At 36.5% G+C, this 17,345-nt stretch overlaps 1 protein-coding gene across 3 annotated transcripts in view; it reads left to right on the top strand.

Annotated features, from left to right (window-relative positions):
* Nucleotides 1–15,278, top strand: part of DCK (deoxycytidine kinase) — a 34,063-nt gene extending 18,785 nt beyond the window's left edge. Inside the window, exons 1-6 of one of the 3 annotated variants that reach the window (XM_058547240.1) lie at nt 8,634–8,849; nt 9,736–9,929; nt 11,480–11,627; nt 13,288–13,403; nt 14,165–14,255; nt 15,067–15,278. In XM_058547240.1, coding sequence (XP_058403223.1) covers nt 8,781–8,849; nt 9,736–9,929; nt 11,480–11,627; nt 13,288–13,403; nt 14,165–14,255; nt 15,067–15,093 — 645 coding nt within the window. In that variant the 5' untranslated portion in view covers nt 8,634–8,780 and the 3' untranslated portion in view covers nt 15,094–15,278. Of the gene's footprint in view, nt 1–8,633; nt 8,850–9,735; nt 9,930–11,479; nt 11,628–13,287; nt 13,404–14,164; nt 14,256–15,066 lie in introns of those variants that run through there. The other 2 variants (XM_058547238.1, XM_058547241.1) reach the window with 2 other exon arrangements.
* Nucleotides 15,279–17,345: the final 2,067 nt, after the last annotated feature.

The raw sequence follows: 17,345 nt of genomic DNA on the forward strand, positions 1-17,345 counted from the left end.
CCAGAGAGTGCTGTAGTTCGAAATAACCTTAATGTATATATTTTTCAAATTCACTGATTATATTGATTGGGTTCCATTTTTATAATGCTCTAGAGATTTAATTGGGTATTTTCTAAACTAATTATTTAGGCTTATCAGAATATGTAACTATATTGTTATATTTAATAAAGATATTTGAAGCAGGTACTGTATGTGTGAAGTTTTTAGGAGGAAACCTACTTCTTATTGAATAGATTAATCCTGTGACTTCTTAATTAAGACATAGCATTATTTAAAAGCAAATAATACTTTATTTAACTAAGTATCTATATATATAGTCTATGATTATTGAGAAACCAAAGAACTTTTATGTAGTTTAGATCTGTCAATATTTACTATATTAGAAATTTAACTTGAAACACTTTAAAAATTTATCAGTTAATTCATTTAAAAATCACAGTAATAAATCCATTACATGTTAATATACGATATTTTTATGAAAAATATTTTCCAAAAGAAAAAAAATTTAGTGAGAAAGGTGGCATTGTTTTACATTTTGCAAATCTCTTTAATGTCTGACTTAATAACAAAAGCTGAATTTTCATAACTGCTTCTGCATTCGAACTGTTACAGTATCACATGTCATTTAGTCTCTGGAAAACTAGTACATTCATGAGAGAATGAAAATGTCCTTGTACAATTTCCCTTATTCTGGTTTTCGCTGAGTGGTATAATTTAACGGTTTTTCAATTCTCTGTATCTCCTGTAATTTTGTGGTTAGATCTCTAGAGGCTTGATTAGATTTAGTTTCAGTTCTTTTTTGGTTAGGCTTCTTAGGTGGTAATGTGTATTTTCTTTCACATTCCATCAGGAGGATGTCTTTTGTGATGTTAAAATGAATCAGTGTCTTTAGGTTTTATCAACCTAATTCATGCATTATAAAATTCCCTAACAGTGTTTCTCTAATGATTTTAGCATTTATTGCTAATTGTTGCCCCAATCCAGTATATCATTAGGTGTTGCGAAAGGTGATATTCTAATTTGAAAGCTTTCTGAATTTATTAGCTGGGATTCTTCAGTAAAGAAGACCTCTTCCTCATCTACTGTTTCATTAATCTGAAATAACGTTAGTACAGAAAGGGCCAAAATAAAATGTTTGACATTTTTTTCTCTTTATCTACTAATTTCCAGAATAATTAATTGGTGCCCTAGCAACCTCCAAAGATGACTGGAGAGTTTGGTTTTTTGTTTTCCTGTTTCCTTTAGTATTGTGAACTTACAGATTTTTGCCTTCCATTCATTATTTCTTTTGGATGTTCAAAGTGTTCTATCTTTTGACCAGTGGAAGCCCCTTCATGTTGGCTCTTTTGCCTGTGGCACAACCTTAGTAGTCTTTGATAGTTTCCTTGTTTCCTGGAACAAAATGTGTCAAACTCATCTTGTATGTTTCCTTCCCCAGACTTGGAATCAGCTACATGACCCTAATTCCTTTCAGTGGGAAATGGTATTTAGAGATATAATCTGAGCGGCATTTATGTTTATTTCTACAGAGTTGTCATTGTTTATAGGCATGTTAGTGGGCAGGGCTAGGAAAACTATATTTTATATTAAGAAAAATAATTCATGAGTTCTGGATGCCATTTCCAGTTCCAATGTAACGTTACAGAGTTTTTACTTGATTTTTTATTTTATATTTTTTTCTCTTAACTCTGAAAATATTGGCTCTAACAATATGATTACTAAATCACAAAATTTTGGGGAGGATCTATTCTTTTTTGTTAGGAGATTGGGGTCACAAATTTAAATGCCTTTGAAGGGCCAGGCAGCTAAACAAATAAATCAGGCCTGCTGTGAGAATCAACAGGGAATGGCAGGGGCTGATAAACTGGAGAACATATGTTCCACCTAATGGAAGCATGTGTGACTTGATTTTAGCTGATTTTTACCAAGAGCAAATACAGGCACAGTATTGCTTGGTTTTCCCTTTTTTTTTCCCCCTGTGGTAACATTGGTTTATAACATTATATAAATTTCAGGTGTACATCATTGTATTTCGATTTCTGTATAGATTACATACATCATGTTCAACACCCAAAGACTAATTACAGTCAATCACCACACACACACACACACACACACGTGTGCCTAATCATCCCTTTCCCCGCCTCTCTCCTCGCTTCGCCTCTGGTAACCACCAATCCAGTCTCTATCTCTGTGAGATTGTTTGTTGTTGTTTTTGTCTTCTACTTATGAGTGAGATCATACAGTATTTGACTTTCTCCCTCTGACTTATTTCACTTAGCATAATACCCTCAAGGTCCATCCATGTTGTCACAAATGACTGGATTTCATCATTTCTTATGGCTGAGTAGTATTCCATTGTGTATATATACCACAGCTTCTTTATCCATTCATCCCTTGATGGGCACCTAGGTTGCTTCCAAGTCTTGGCTATGCAAATAATGCTGCAGTGAACATAGGGGTGCATGTATCTTTATGCATTCATGTTTCCATGTTCTTTGGATAAATACCTAGCAGTGGAATAACTGGATCATATGGTAGTTCTGTTCTTAATTTTTGGAGGACTCTCCATACTGTTTTCCATAGTGGCTGCACCAGTTTGCATTCCACCAGCAGTGTATGAGAGTTCCCTTCTCTCCACATCCTCTCTAACACTTGTTTCCTATAGCCATCACCCATAGTGAGGTGATATCTCATTGTAGTTTTGATTTACATTTCCCTGATAGTTAATGATGTTGAACATCTTTTCATGTGTCTGTTGGCCATCTGTATAGCTTCTTTGGAAAAATGTCTGTTCAGGTCTTCTGCCCATTGTATAACTGGGTTGTTAGTTTTTTTGTTGTTGAGATGTATGAGTTCTTTATATATTTTGGATATTAACCCCTTATCAGATATATGGTTTGGAAATATCTTCTCCCAATTGTTAGGTTGTCTTTTCTTTTTGTTGATGGTTTCCTTTGCTGTGCAGAAGTCCCTTTTATTTATTTTTTCTGTTGTTTCCCTTGCCTGGTCAGAAATGGTACTTGAAAATATGTTGCTAAGACCGATATCAGAAAAAGCATACTGCCTATGTCTTCTTCTAGACGTTTCATGGTTTCAGGTCTTACATTCAAGTCTTAATCCATTTTAAGTTAATTTTTGTGTATGGGGTAAGATAATGGTCCACTTTCATTCTTTTGCTTGTGGCTGTCCAGTTTTCCCGCACCATTTATTGAAGAGACTTTCCTTTCTCCATTGTATGTCCTTGGCTCCTTTGTCGAAAATTAGCCATCCATAGATGTGTGGAATTATTTCTGGGCTCTCAATTCTGTTCATTGATCTGTGTGTCTGTTTTTGTGCCAGTACCTTGCTGTTTTGGTTACTATAGCTTTGTAGTATATTTTGAATTCAGGGAGTGTGGTAGCTCCAGCTTTGTTCTTTTTTCTAAGGATTCCTTTGGCTATTCAGGGTCCTTTGTTGTTCCATATAAATTTTAGGATTCTTTGTTCTATTTCTGTGAAAAATGATATTGGGACTTTGGTAGGAATTGCATTGAATCTATAAATTGCTTTAGGAAGTATGGACATTTTAACTATGTTAATTCTTCCATTCAAAGAGCACGGAATATCTTTCCATTTCTTTGCGTCTTCAGTTTCTTTCAACAATGTTTTATAGTTTTCAGTGTACAGATCTTTCATCTCTTTGGTTAAGTTTATTCCTAGATATGTTATTCTTTTTGTTGCAGTTGAAAATGGGATTGTATTCTTAATTTCTCTTTCTGCTACTTCGTTGTTAGTGTATAGAAATGCAACTGATTTTTGTATATTGATTTTCTATCCTGCAACTTTACCATATTCATTTATTATTTCTAAAAGTTTTTTGGTGTATTCTTTAAGGTTTTCTATATATAAAATCATGTCATCTGCAAATAGTCACAGTTTCACTTCTTCGTTTCCAATTTGGATCCCTTCTTCCTTTCCAATATCTTGCCTGATTGCTCTGTCCAGGACTTCCAATACTATGTTAAATAGGAGTGGTGCAAGTGGGCATCCTTGTCTGGTTGCTGTTCTTAGAGGGATGGCTTTCAGTTTTTCTCCATTGAGAATGATATTAACTGTGGGTTCGTCATGTATGGCCTTTATTATGTTGAGCTACTTTCCATCTATACCCATTTTATTCAGAGTTTTTATCATAAATGGATGCTGTGTCTTGTCAAATGCTTTCTCTGCATCTATTGAGATGATCATGTGATTTTTTATTCTTCACTTTGTTAATGTGGTGTATCACGTTGACTGATTGATTTGTGGATGTTGAACCATCCCTGCATCCCTGTAATAAATCCCACTTGACCATGGTGTATGATCTTTTTAATGTTTTGTTGTGTTCGATTTGCTTTTTGTTGAGTAATTTTGCATAGGTGTTCATCAGTGATGTTGGCCTGTAATTTTGTGTTGTGCTTGTCAGGTTTTGGTATCAGGGTAATGTTGGCTTCATAGAATGATATAGGAAACTTCCCCTCCTCTTCAATTTTTTGGAAGAGTTTGAGAAGTATAGGTATTAAGTCTTCTTGGAATGTTTAGTAGACTTCACCAGGGAAGCCATCTGGCCCTGGACTTTTATTTTTTGGGAGGTTTTTGATTATTGTTTTGATCTCTTTACTGTTGATTGGTCTATTCAAATTTTCTATTTCTTCTTTATTCAGTTTTGGAAGGTTGTATGATTCTCAGAATTTATCCATTTCTCCTAGATTGTCCACTTTGTTGGCATATAGCTTTTCATAGTATTCTCTTATAGTCTTTTGTATTTCTGAGGTTTCCGTTGTAATTTCTCCTCCTTCATTTCTGATTTTATTTATTTCAGCCTTCTCTCTTTTTTTCTTGGCGAGTCTAGCTAAAGGTTTATCAATTTTGTTTATCTTTTCAAAGAACTAGCTCTTGGTTTCATTGATTTTTTTTTTTCTATTGTTTTTTTAGTCTCTATTTCATTTATTTCTGCTCTGATTTTTATTATTTCCCTCCTTCTACTGATTTTGGGCTTTGTTGGTTCTTCTTTTTCCAGTTCCTTCAGGTGCTGTTTATTTGAGAGTTTTCTTGTTTGTTGAGGTAGGCCTCTATTGCTATAAACTTCCCTCATAGAACCACTTTTGCTGTATCCCATAGATTGTGGTGTGTCGTATTTTCGTTTTTGTTTGTCTCCAGGTAATTTTTTATTTCTTCTTTGATTTCTTCAATGACCCAGTCGTTGTTCAGTAGCGTTTTGTTTAATCTCTACATATTTGTGGCTTTTCTGATTTTCTTCCTATAGTTGATTTCTAGTTTCATACCATTGTGGTCAGAAAAGATGCTTGGTATTATTTCAATCTTCTTAAATTTATTGAGACGTGTTTTGTGGCCTTATATGTGATCAGTCCTGGAGAATGTTCCATGTGCATTTGAAAAGAATGTGTATTCTTTGGTTTTTGGATGGAATGTTCTGTATATATCTACTAAGTCCATCTGGTCTAGTGTATCGTTTAAGGCCAATTTTTCCTTATTGGTCTTCTGTTTGGATGATCTATCCATTGGTGTAAGTGGAATGTTAAAGTCCTCTACTATTATTTTGTTACTGTCTATTTCACTTTTTATGTCTGTTAATAGTTGCTTTATATATTTAGGTGCTCCTATATTTGGTGCATAGATATTTACAAATATTATATCCTCATGTTGGATTGTTCCCTTGATCATTATGTAGTACCCTTCTTTGTCTCTTGTTACAGTTTTTGTTTTATTTATTTATTTTTTTTGTGAGGAAGATCAGCCCTGAGCGAACATCCGTGCTAATCCTCCTCTTTTTGCTGAGGAAGACTGGCTCTGAGCTAAGATCTATTACCAATCCTTCTCCTTTTTTTTCCCCAAAGCCCCAGTAGATAGTTGTATGTCATAGTTGCACATCCTTCTAGTTGCTGTATGTGGGACGCGACCTCAGCATGGCCGGAGCAGCGGTGCGTCAGTGCCCGCCCAGGATCTGAACCCGTGCCGCCAGTAGCGGAGCGCATGCACTTAACCGCTAAGCCACGGGGCTGGACCTACAGTTTTTGTTTTAAAGTCTAATTTGTCTGATATAAGTATGCTACCCCAGCTTTCTTTTCATTGCCATTTGCATGGAGTATCTTTTTCCATCCCTTCACTTTCAGTTTGTGAGTGTCTTTAGGTCTGAATTGTGTCTCTTGTGTGCAGCATATATATGGGTCTTGTTTTTTCATCCAGTCAGCCACCCTATGCCCTTTGATGGGAGCATTTAGTCTGTTGACATTTAAAGTAGCTATTGATAAGTATGTACTTATTGCCATTTTATTACTTTTTTTCTCAGTGTTTTAGTAGTTCTTCTCTTTCCTTTCTTCTTCTCTTGCTCTCTTCCCTTGTGGTTTGATGGCTTTCTTTACTATTATATTTGGGTTCCTTTCTCTTAGTTTTTTGTATGTTTATTGTAGGTTTCTGGTTTGTCATTACCATGAGGTTCATATATGATAACCTACATATGTAGCAATTTATATTAAGTTGATGGTCTCTTTAATTTGACCTCTTTCTAAAAGATCTACTCTTTTACTCCCCTTCCCACATTTTATGTTTTGGATAGCATATCTAACCTCTTTTTTGTGCGTTTGTATCTGTTACCTTCTTATCATGGAAATAGTTTTTTCCCATTTGTGGTCTTCTCTTTACCCCTTAAATAAGTCCCTTTTGCTTTTCTTGTAGGACTGGTTTCTTGGTGATAAACTCCTTTAATTTTTGCTTGTCTAGGAAACTTTATTTCTCCTTCCCTTCTGAATAATAGCTTTGCTGAGTAGAGTATTCTTGGCTGTAGGTTTTTTCCTTTTAGCACTTTATATATCGTGCCACTCTCTTCTAGCCTGTCAGGTTTCTGCTGAGAAGTCAGCTGATAGCCTTATGGGGTTTCCTTTGTATGTAACTTGTTGCCTTTCTCTTGCGGCTTTTGGGATTCTCACTTTATCTTTAATTCTGGACATTTTAATTATGATGTGTCTTGGTGTGGGCCTTCTTGGGTTTATCTTTTTTGGTGCTTTCTGTGCTTCCTGTACCTGGATGTCTTTTTCCTTCCTTAGGTTAGGGAAGTTTTCAGCTATTATTTCTTCAAATAGATTCTCTGCACCTTTGTCTCTCTCTTCTCCTTCTGGGACACCTATGACATGGATGTTAGTGCCCTTGATTGTTGTCCCAGAGGTCTCTTATTTTTTTCTTTTCTTTTTTTTTTTTTTGTGATGAAGATCAGCTCTGAGCTAACATCTATTGCCAATCCTCCTCTTTTTTGCTGAGGAAGATTGGCCCTGGGCTAACATCCATGCCCATCTTCCTCTACTTTATATGGGACGCCACCAGAGCATGGCTTGACAAGCGGTGCATCAGTGCATGCCCGGGATCCGAACCTGCAAACCCCGGGCTGCTGAAGTGGAGTGCGTGCACTTAACCGCTATGCCACCAGGCCGGCCCCTGTCCTTGTTCTTTTTAATTCTTTTTTCTTTTATCTGTTCAGCTTGGGTGATTTCCTCTGGTCTTTCATCCAGCTTGCTGATCCATTCTTCTGGTTTTGAGTCCCTCTAGTGAATTTTTCATTTCCAGTATTGTATTCTTCATTTCTAATTGGTTCTTTTTTATGTTTTCCCGTTTCTCGTTGAAGTTCTTGCTGAGTTCATTCATTCTTCTCCCAAGATCAGTGAGCATCCTTATGACTTTTTGTTTGAACTCTTTGTTAGGTAGATTGCTCATTTCTTTTTCACTTAGTTCTTTTTCTGGGGTTTTGTCCTGTTCCCTTACTTGGAACATATTCCTTTGCCTCCTCATTTTGCCTCTTTCTCTGTGCTTATATCTACGTATTAGGTAGGGCAGCTGTGTCTCCTGATCTTGGAGAGGTCGCCTTATGTAAGAGATACCTTTTGATGCCCAGCAGTGTGCTTCCCTCTTGTCACCAGTTCCAAGTGTTCCAGGAGTGACCCCTGTGTGGGCTACATGTGTCCTTCTGTTGTGACATGGTTGCTTTTGCTGCAGGTGCCCAGGACGGCTGGGCTGTCCCCCTGGCTGGCTGGTTGTATTGCTCAGCTGTGTGTGGCTGCTATGGATCCTTCAGTCAATTTATCGGGTGTGGGGGCCCCCAGCACAGTTGGATGCAAGGTCTGATAACACATTCCTGTTGCGGTTTTTCTGTTAAGTGAGTAGGCCCCCAGTGTGACTGGTTGTTAGGCTCAGGGACTTACAATTGCTGTAGGCCTCCAGCCTACAAGGCTCTTGTCAGCTCTCTCAGGATTGCAGCTGAGTGATGCTGGCCCCAGGCTCAGGAGGACCCAATTGCTTCAGGCTTTGGAAGGTGGGGCCGATCCCCTATGTGGCTGTTTGAGAAGCACAAGTCTTCTGCAGCTGACAAGCCCCACTGCCCACAGGGCCACACACCCTGTCCACACCATCCTGCCCTGTGCACGTGCCCTGACCCCCTGAAGCCGACCCACTCCCCCCAGCACAGAGGCCCCACACACTCCACCCGATCCTCACACATGCCCTGCCCCAAAGAGGTTGATCCAGTCGCCCAGCTTCCGAGGATCAAGGCACCCAGCCTATGCAGGCCCACCAGTTGCCTGAGGGCTTGCTGTTGGGTGGGGCCAGTCCCTAGGGTGGGCTGCCTGCCCTGGCTGAGCTGGATTAAATTGGTTCTCTAGTGGGTGGGGCAGACCCTGAGCTTTTAGCAGGCCAGGGGAAGAACTCCAACGGTGTCTGCCAATGTCTGTGTCAGCACATCTGAACTAGGTCACAATAATGGTTGCCTCTAATGTCTCAGTCCCTGAAGAGGTCTCCCCTCTCACTGAGATGCACCCAGCCTATCAGGTGAGTCTCTTTTTACCAAAGGACTGTGCACCTTTCTTTCTAATGATTTTAGGTTGTTTTCTGAAACGGGTGAGTTTGTGTGTGGGCCCATTAAGAGCCGGGTTTTTTCTCTTTATGTCCAATAGCTTCTCCAAGGGTACTCTCCGTTGTTGTTAGTAGCTAGCAAAGCCAGATATTATGACACTCATCTCCGTTATAGTGGTAATGCTCCCCCGCTCAGCTCCCCGACTCCTCCAGGGAAGGCTGCGTACCTTTGGATTACTCCTGGGCAGCCGTGAAGCTCCGCAGCTCGCGAAGGTGGCTTTTTTTCTCTCCAGAAAGGAATTTCTGCCTCTTCCACCTCGGTTAGGACTGTCTCTTGTTGTAGGGGTTCTTTTTATCCAATTTTAAGTTCTTTCTCAGGGGTAATTGTTCCAAGAGTAGCTGTGAATTTTTTGTTTACTTGGGAGGAGGTGCGTTCAGAGTCCGCCTGTGCTGCCATCTTGACACTCACCCCTGGTTTTCCCAGTTTTGAAAAGAAGATATAAATTCATATATATTAAATGTGAAATTATTTAGCTTTTAAATATTGACAACTAATTCAGATTTTTAAAGAGTCCCATTTGGGCTAAACGAATAATTTCTGCCATACGCTGTTAGTTTGTGACTTCTTGTGGAAAAGATCTAAGGAACTCGTGGTTAAGCTAGCTTTTCAAATTCTTCCAGACCTCAGGCAACCTGGAAAATACAGTGGGAAAGGGCAGGAGGAAGAAGACCTAATCATCTTGGTTTTGCTAATTATGATGCATTTATTTATTCAACTTCTCTCTTTGAGCTTTTTAAAAGATTAAAATAGCGCTATTGATCATTAACTTTTCTTTTTGTTTTCTTTTCAAATTCAAAACAGGAATTGACAACGTTTGAGAAAACTGGTGGGAATATTCTTCAGATGATGTATGAGAAACCTGAACGATGGTCTTTTACCTTCCAGTTATATGCCTGCCTCAGTCGAATACGAGCTCAGTTTGCCTCTCTCAGTGGCAAGCTCAGAGATGCGGAGAAACCTGTATTATTTTTTGAACGATCTGTGTATAGCGACAGGTGTATATAAATGATTTGTACTTGTCAGTTTGGAATCTTGGCTTAGAACTGGACTTATTTTTTTTGTTTCCTGGGAATCAAAGTAATGAGAGAGACTGAGTTGGGGATTTGAGATGGAGAATGACATTTAATAATTTAATACCTTCAGCAGTTTGGTACTAATGGCATTAGGGAAGTTCTAGCGTTTATAATTGCTAGCTTCCATGGAAATTATAGGGAATATCTTGGCATCTCATTCAAATTTGCAAAGAAGTTTTGTTTCTTCCAACCGTCTTAAAATTCTCATCTGCTCTGGTTAAATCTAGATCTGTATTCTAGACTTGCGTCTGGAGCAAGGAGATAGAAATCTCCAAGGGCCTTAGAATTACCCTGCTTATACAAGGGTTCTTTTAACCTCTAGAGTTCGCTCAGAACAGAAGTTGTCAAACTTTTGTTCTTGGGACCCTTTTCCATTCTTAATAATTATTGAGGATCCCAAAGAGCTTTGTGTCTTATTGGTATTTATGTTATTAGAAATTAAGATTGAGAAATATAAAAAAAATAACATTTAAAATTGTTTTTTTTTTTAAAGATTTTATTTATTTATTTATTTTTCCCCCAAAGCCCCAGTAGATAGTTGTATGTCATAGCTGCACATCCTTCTAGTTGCTGTACGTGGGACGCGGCCTCAGCACGGCGGGAGAAGCGGTGCGTCGGTGCGGGCCTGGGCCAGCAGCGGAGCACGCGCACTTAACCGCCGAGCCACGGGGCCAGCCCAACATTTAAAATTAATAATAATAATGGGCCGGCCCGGTGGCTCGGCGGTTAAGTGCGTTCACTCCACTACTGGCGGCCCGGGTTCAGATACCGGGCGCACACCGACGCACCGCTTCTCCGGCCATACTGAGGCCGAGTCCCACATACAGCAACTAGAAGGATGTGCAGCTATGACATACAACTATCTACTGGGGCTTTGGGGAAGAAAAAAAAAAAAAGGAGGAGGAGGATTGACAATAGATGTTAGGTCAGAGGTGGTCTTCCTCAGCAAAAAAAAGAGGAGGATTAGCACAGATGTTAGCTCAGGGCTGACCTCCCTCACAAAAAAAAAAAAAAATTAATAATGATAAACCTATTACATATTAACATAAAAACATACTTGTAAAAATTATATAATTGAGAAGAGTAGCAATATTTTCCATTTTTGCAAGTCTCTTTAATCTCTGACTTAATAGAAGACAGCTGGATTCTTGTTTATGCTTCTATATTCAATCTGTTGTAATATGTTCTTTTGGTTGAAGTATAGTATATAAAATAATCTGGCCTCTCACAGGAGCCCTGGAATGCTCTTAGGGACTACCAAGGGTTCTCACACCACATTTTTGAGAACCACTGGCCAAGAATATATTTCCCATAGTTGGAGATACTCTGTTGTTTTTTTCTATTGTCCAAGGCATTATCTGCCATGGGTTTTAGGAGAATGTTCCATGTCCATTTAGTAGATCTATTTTCTCTTTTCTGTTTCTTTGTGCTTTTTGGAAAGGATTTATGTGTTGATGTAGACTCTCTTTCAGGTATATTTTTGCATCTAATTTGTATGAATCTGACTGCATGAATGAAACAGAGTGGACAATTTATCAAGACTGGCATGACTGGATGAATAACCAGTTTGGTCAAAGCCTTGATCTGGATGGAATCATTTATCTTCGAGCTACTCCAGAGGTGAGACTCAATAAAAATTAGTTTGCTCCATTGAAAATTTAAAGTAATATTTAGAAATCCTTTCAGTGGTATGCAGTGAAGGCAATTTAGTTTAACTCTACTCCCCACCCCCAAATTAGAAACTCATAGCTGTGTAGGCAGAAGCATTCTATTTTCTCAGCAAACTAGAAGCCCACATTTGGCAAGTTGTTCTTTTAGGCCATTCTCTGTTCTTCCTCGGTTCTCTTCTTCATTATTTCTTCCTAACTTGTGCAGGGTTTCTTACCTGTCACAGCTAGATTAAGAAACTTGCTCAGGCAACTCCTAGAATATGGGCTTCATGAGGTGGGATTTTGGATATTTTAATTACTGTTGAATTTCCAGTGCCTAGAACAGGGCTTGGGTACATATTAGGAGCTCAGTAAATATTTGCATTAATGGCAAAGTTGATGGAGGTCCATTTCAATAAATCTCTTCTGGTTGTTTATCGGTGAAATGGGTGGATAGCTACAGTTGGGAAGTGACTTGGAAGACCCTTGCCATTTTTAGTTAAGGGAGCTAAGTTAAAAATGTGTCTTTCGGGCCGGCCCCGTGGCTTAGCGGTTAAGTGCGCGCGCTCCGCTACTGGTGGCCCGGGTTCGGATCCCGGGCGCGCACCGACGCACTGCTTCTGCGGCCATGCTGAGGCCGCGTCCCACATACAGCAACTAGAAGGATGTGCAGCTATGACATACAACTATCTACTGGGGCTTTGGGGGAAAAATAAATAAATAAAAATTAAAAAAAAATAAAAATAAAATAAAAATGTGTCTCTCATGATAGGTTGTAACATAGCTATTCTTATTTGCATATGAAATTATATAGTGAATCCAAGGAGACCAAGTGGATGCCTTTCATAAAACTAACCTAAATAAGAACTTACATTTATTAAGAAATTTCTGATTTTGGTGTTTGCATTCTTATTTTCCTCTGTTTTGTATTCCTGTTTCTTCTGTAAGTCATGATGAATGTTAAGTGTCATGACTTCTAGCCTGAAAGAATACTGTGTTGCTATTGCTGAATTGTCAAGGAAACTAGGTTTCTGATTCCAAGTGATGATTTAGTTCTTCTTCTAATATCAAGTAGGCCAGAATTTAATAAAAATAATTTTGAAATCTACTTTTATTTTTGAAAATATTTTTTTATTTTTTAATTACAAAAATGCTAAATGCAAATATAGAACATAAAGAATACTAATAATTTCATTCTGCTAGAAACATTCATAGTCAATATCTTAAATGGAATTTTGATTTTGATGATTTTGAATTGAATTGAATTTTGATGATATTTTTTGATTAAGAAGATCATTTAATTATATGAAAAGAGGGGATTTATAATAGACTTTGAAGCATAGTTTGTATGCTGAACTTTTTACCAGCCTTATTTTATATTTCAGGTATGGATGACAAAAGTTTATAGACTTATTATGGCTTATTTGTGAAAGTACTACTTGGTTTAGAGCCACCAAATGGTTGAAAAGCACAAGGAGGGAAAAATGAACTATTTCAACTTTCTAGAGGGAATAGAGGTTTTGGCTAGCATAACTAAAGAGACAGTAGAGAAGAAAAATTTAATGGCAGCAGACAAGAATAATTGTTCCTTGCTTCTCCCCCTCCCCTCCTTTCTTATTGCTTGCTTTTAGAAATGCTTGAATAGAATATATTTACGGGGAAGAAGTGAAGAACAAGATATTCCTCTTGAATATTTGGAGAAGCTTCACTCTAAGCATGAAAGCTGGCTCCTGCATAGAACACTGAAGTAAGACTTCCTCATTCTTACTTACGATTCATTTTTAATACCTTTATCAAATTTTAATCCAAAACATGTACAGTTTTTAATTTTCAGCCATTTTTATTTATTAGTATTGTGGGATCTCCCAGAATGAGGTATGGATTTTGATTCTCTTTATTGCAATGAGATCCCATTTCCTTAAAGTTTTTATAGCTAATCTCCCCCAGTGGTATCGACAGCATAATATATGGAATTTCACAATAAGTGATAAAGTAGGAAATATATCTGTGTACATTATTTAGGTACTCTCTTTCAGAGAGAATTTTAAGATATTTCAAATTTGTTTCTTAGATCAAGACTTGCAAGATAGTATAGCATAGTTGTTATGAGTATGGACTTTGTCATTATCAGATCTTGATTCATATCCAGCCTCACTTATTAGCTTGCAACCTTAGACAACCTCTGAGCCTCAGAGTGACCTCCCTGAGCTTTAGTTTTCTCATTTTTACAATGTAAACATTCCTACTTTACAGTATGTTTTTGGTTTTTGAGGAGAATTACATGTCACAGTGCCTAGCTTTATATTTTATACATGATATTTTTAGATACATTTAGTAAATCTAGATGAGAAAGGAAGGGGCTGCCAGATGAAGTACTTGCAGGATAACTTTAATATAAAATGATTGACAACGTTTTGATTTTCCAATGATGATATAAGAATGAGTTTTTAGTGTTTTCTATTTATTGCTTTTTCTAATTATTTTGTTCACCTCTCTCTTTTTAAACAGAACCAATTTTGATTATCTACAAGAAGTGCCTATCTTAACACTGGATGTTAATGAAGACTTTAAAGACAAATATGACAGTCTGATTGAAAAGGTAGATTTATACAAAGACTATAAACTAATATTTGTTTTGTCTTGTCTAAAAAACATTTTCTAACTTGTGAGAAAAAAGTTTTCTAGCAGAAAATATTATATAAAGTTACATTAAGAGACAGATAAGAGCTTTGGAGGAATTTAGACTGTTTAGATTCTAATCCTAACTTCAAATTCTAGCTTTGTGCCCTTAGCTAAAATAAGGAGGTTTTTTATCCTTTAGTTCTTTCATCTGCAATATGGGGATAATCACATTAACAAAAGTTCTTGCTCACTCTGTTCTCCTCTGCTTGTCCCCTTTTCCCCCCTTCTTCCCTATACTGCCAATCTTAGGTATTTTAATAATAAACTGCTTGTGAAATTAAATTTATCTTTTTCAACTAAATTCAGTATGGAGGATATTTTAAGTTGTAGGATATGGATCTCATCCATTTTTATATTAGCTGAAGCCTTGAGATTAAAGCATTTTTAGTTTTGAGTTATATTTGGGACCTTTGTCAATGATGACTTGGCATTGCCTAATCATTGACTCATTGTCTTAATCAGAGTTAATCTATCCCCAAGATATTTGGGAGTTGACTATATTCTATTAAGTGAGTGGTGCCCTAAAATGACATTTTAGGTCATTCATCTTTTACTGTTGAAGTATTTTTTAATATTTCTTTTGCAAGTAAATGCTATAGTTTTACGATGGAGTTACTTACTGTATTACAGTTGAGGTCTTCAACTGTTAAATACTTTTAAATGAAGATGAATATTAAATATCTCAAATTAATCAAGGAATTATATTAATATTTTTTTTCTCCTCTCAGGTCAAAGAATTTTTGAACACTTTGTGATCTTGCTGAAGACTACAGGCAGCCAGATGATTCCAAATACTTAAACTTTGTGTATCTTTGTGGCTCCATATTCATATAAGTCTTTGTAGAAAACCTAAGTTTTTAACTATTTTTGTTCCAAGAAAAAAATTTTTTTTTGATGATTCCTATACAAAAGTTTATAACTAGTTTCTTTTTTTTTTTTTTTTTTGGTTTAAAAAAAGATATTTAATTATCTTTCACAACAAGAAGTCTGAAGGTAGATGATTCCAGAATCACTGCAGTGGCTAAACTATATCATAAAGGACCCAGCCTCTTTCTGTCTTTCCCCTCTGTTATCTTCCTCAGGAGGTTGGTTTTTTTTTCCTGATGCTTCTCATCTCATTGGTGACCAGTTTCTTAACTGGAAACTTTAATGTTACGTAGTAAATGGTGATGTGTCCTGTGTAAATTAGTGCACCTATTAAGAGTTGAAAAGTAGAATTTAAGGAATCCCTAGAAAAAGGACTATGAAGTTTTATTTAAATACTTTTGATCAAGTGCCTCCCCTTCCACTTTAAGTTATGTGGAAGATAAGGCCAGGTTTGGTATTTAACCACTTCATCGATATTGATAAATGTGTCTCTAACACATTTTCAGAGGAACAGGTTTGACTTTGTTCCCAGTTTGTAACAGCATAGCCTATCTTACAAGTCATTTAATCTTTTTCCTGCCTTTGTTTCTACATCTGTGGTACGAGTGAGACTTCATTCATCTTTTTGCATGGGATTTTGGAGGATTAAAGAGGAAATGTTTCTATACTTAAAAGATAACTGAAAGTTATTGCATACATATAAAGATTCAATTTAAATGGAGCCTAAAATAGCTACTTGCTTTCTCCTTTCTCAGACCATTCTTTTAGAATGGAATATTACTATTATAGTTAAAAGATTGGTTTAAACTATGATTATCTTTAAATCATTTGAGGTGGAAATATGGTTTTTCCTGTATTCCTTCCCATTTTTATAGGTAGTGTTTGTGGAACATAGTGAGGGATACGTTTTTCCATTTTATTCTTTATTGACCCTGCACTGGGAATGAGTAGTCTTTTTTTCCACCTTAATACTTGATGGGAAGTCAAAAGAGAAACTGAAGACAAGGTAGATTATCTTTTTAGCAGTTTAATCTGTTTAGTCCCAGCCCTTATTTCCTGCCTCATCCTGCCTTCCCTACTGTCTGGATTAATTAGGCAGCTTGCTTTTTTAAAATTTAAATAAAAGCCACACTTCTTTACTTTGAGAACGTTGTGGTCACTCTTCACATCATAGTTTGCTTTGCTTCTCTGTAGGGTTATACCTTAAGTTTTTTTTCCCCTCCTTTAAGAAGAGGTTACTGATAAAAATGATATTTATATGTTATATATCTTGAAAGCATTATCATTTTTTGTTGAATATGTATTAGGAAATGTATATATCAATAAAGAAGACAAGGGGGTAGCATAGTTGTAGTTTTTAAAAACCTGCATGGATTCATTTTAGGTCTGTATATAATTAAAGATTTTTTTTCAAGTTTGCTTGGTTGAGGTATGCAGTGTTTTTTCTATGTATTTAGCCTTTCTACTTGACGTTTTAGAAAAGTTCTGTTTTTGAAATGAGGAGGAAGAGTCACTTTTTGAAACTATCATTTTCCTTTTTAAAATGTCATCTTTTGTTTTTGGTTTCTTGGTATTCAAAGATGATAATTTAGTGGGTTATACAGTCTAGATGCACTGATCTTTGAAAGGGAGACTTCCTTTCAAATTTGTAATCACCATTCATGTTAAACTGTCTCATGATATTGTATGAGTTTTGTAAATTTTTGTTTGATATAAATGAATTTGTTTACTAAATTAAATATTTTCTTAAGAAATAAATATAAATCTCATGAACTATAATGGAGCTACACTCAATTGAAATGATTACATCTTTTTAGAATGAAACTTTATTCTACTTTTGAAGAAAAAAATTATGAATATAAAAAGATGACAATGGTTTATATAAATTACATTGATTCTATTTTAAGTGGAGGTATAATTCAGAGATTTTCAAGTAACCTTTAAAAATGTTTAGCTTAATGACTTTTTAAATCTGTAGAATTGAAAAGAAGCTAAAAAAATACATTATTTGTCATGACTCAAAAGGTGCAGCATTTGGTAGGCACAGGAGTATTGAGCCTAGTGTTCTGCATTATCTCTTGGATCCTGTTTCCCATACCAGGTCATCTTCTATCAGGGTGTATTTACTACTTTTTATAGT

The sequence above is a fragment of the Diceros bicornis genome, chromosome 8 (genome assembly GCF_020826845.1).
Source record: "Diceros bicornis minor isolate mBicDic1 chromosome 8, mDicBic1.mat.cur, whole genome shotgun sequence".
Classification (NCBI taxonomy): Eukaryota; Metazoa; Chordata; class Mammalia; order Perissodactyla; family Rhinocerotidae; genus Diceros; species Diceros bicornis.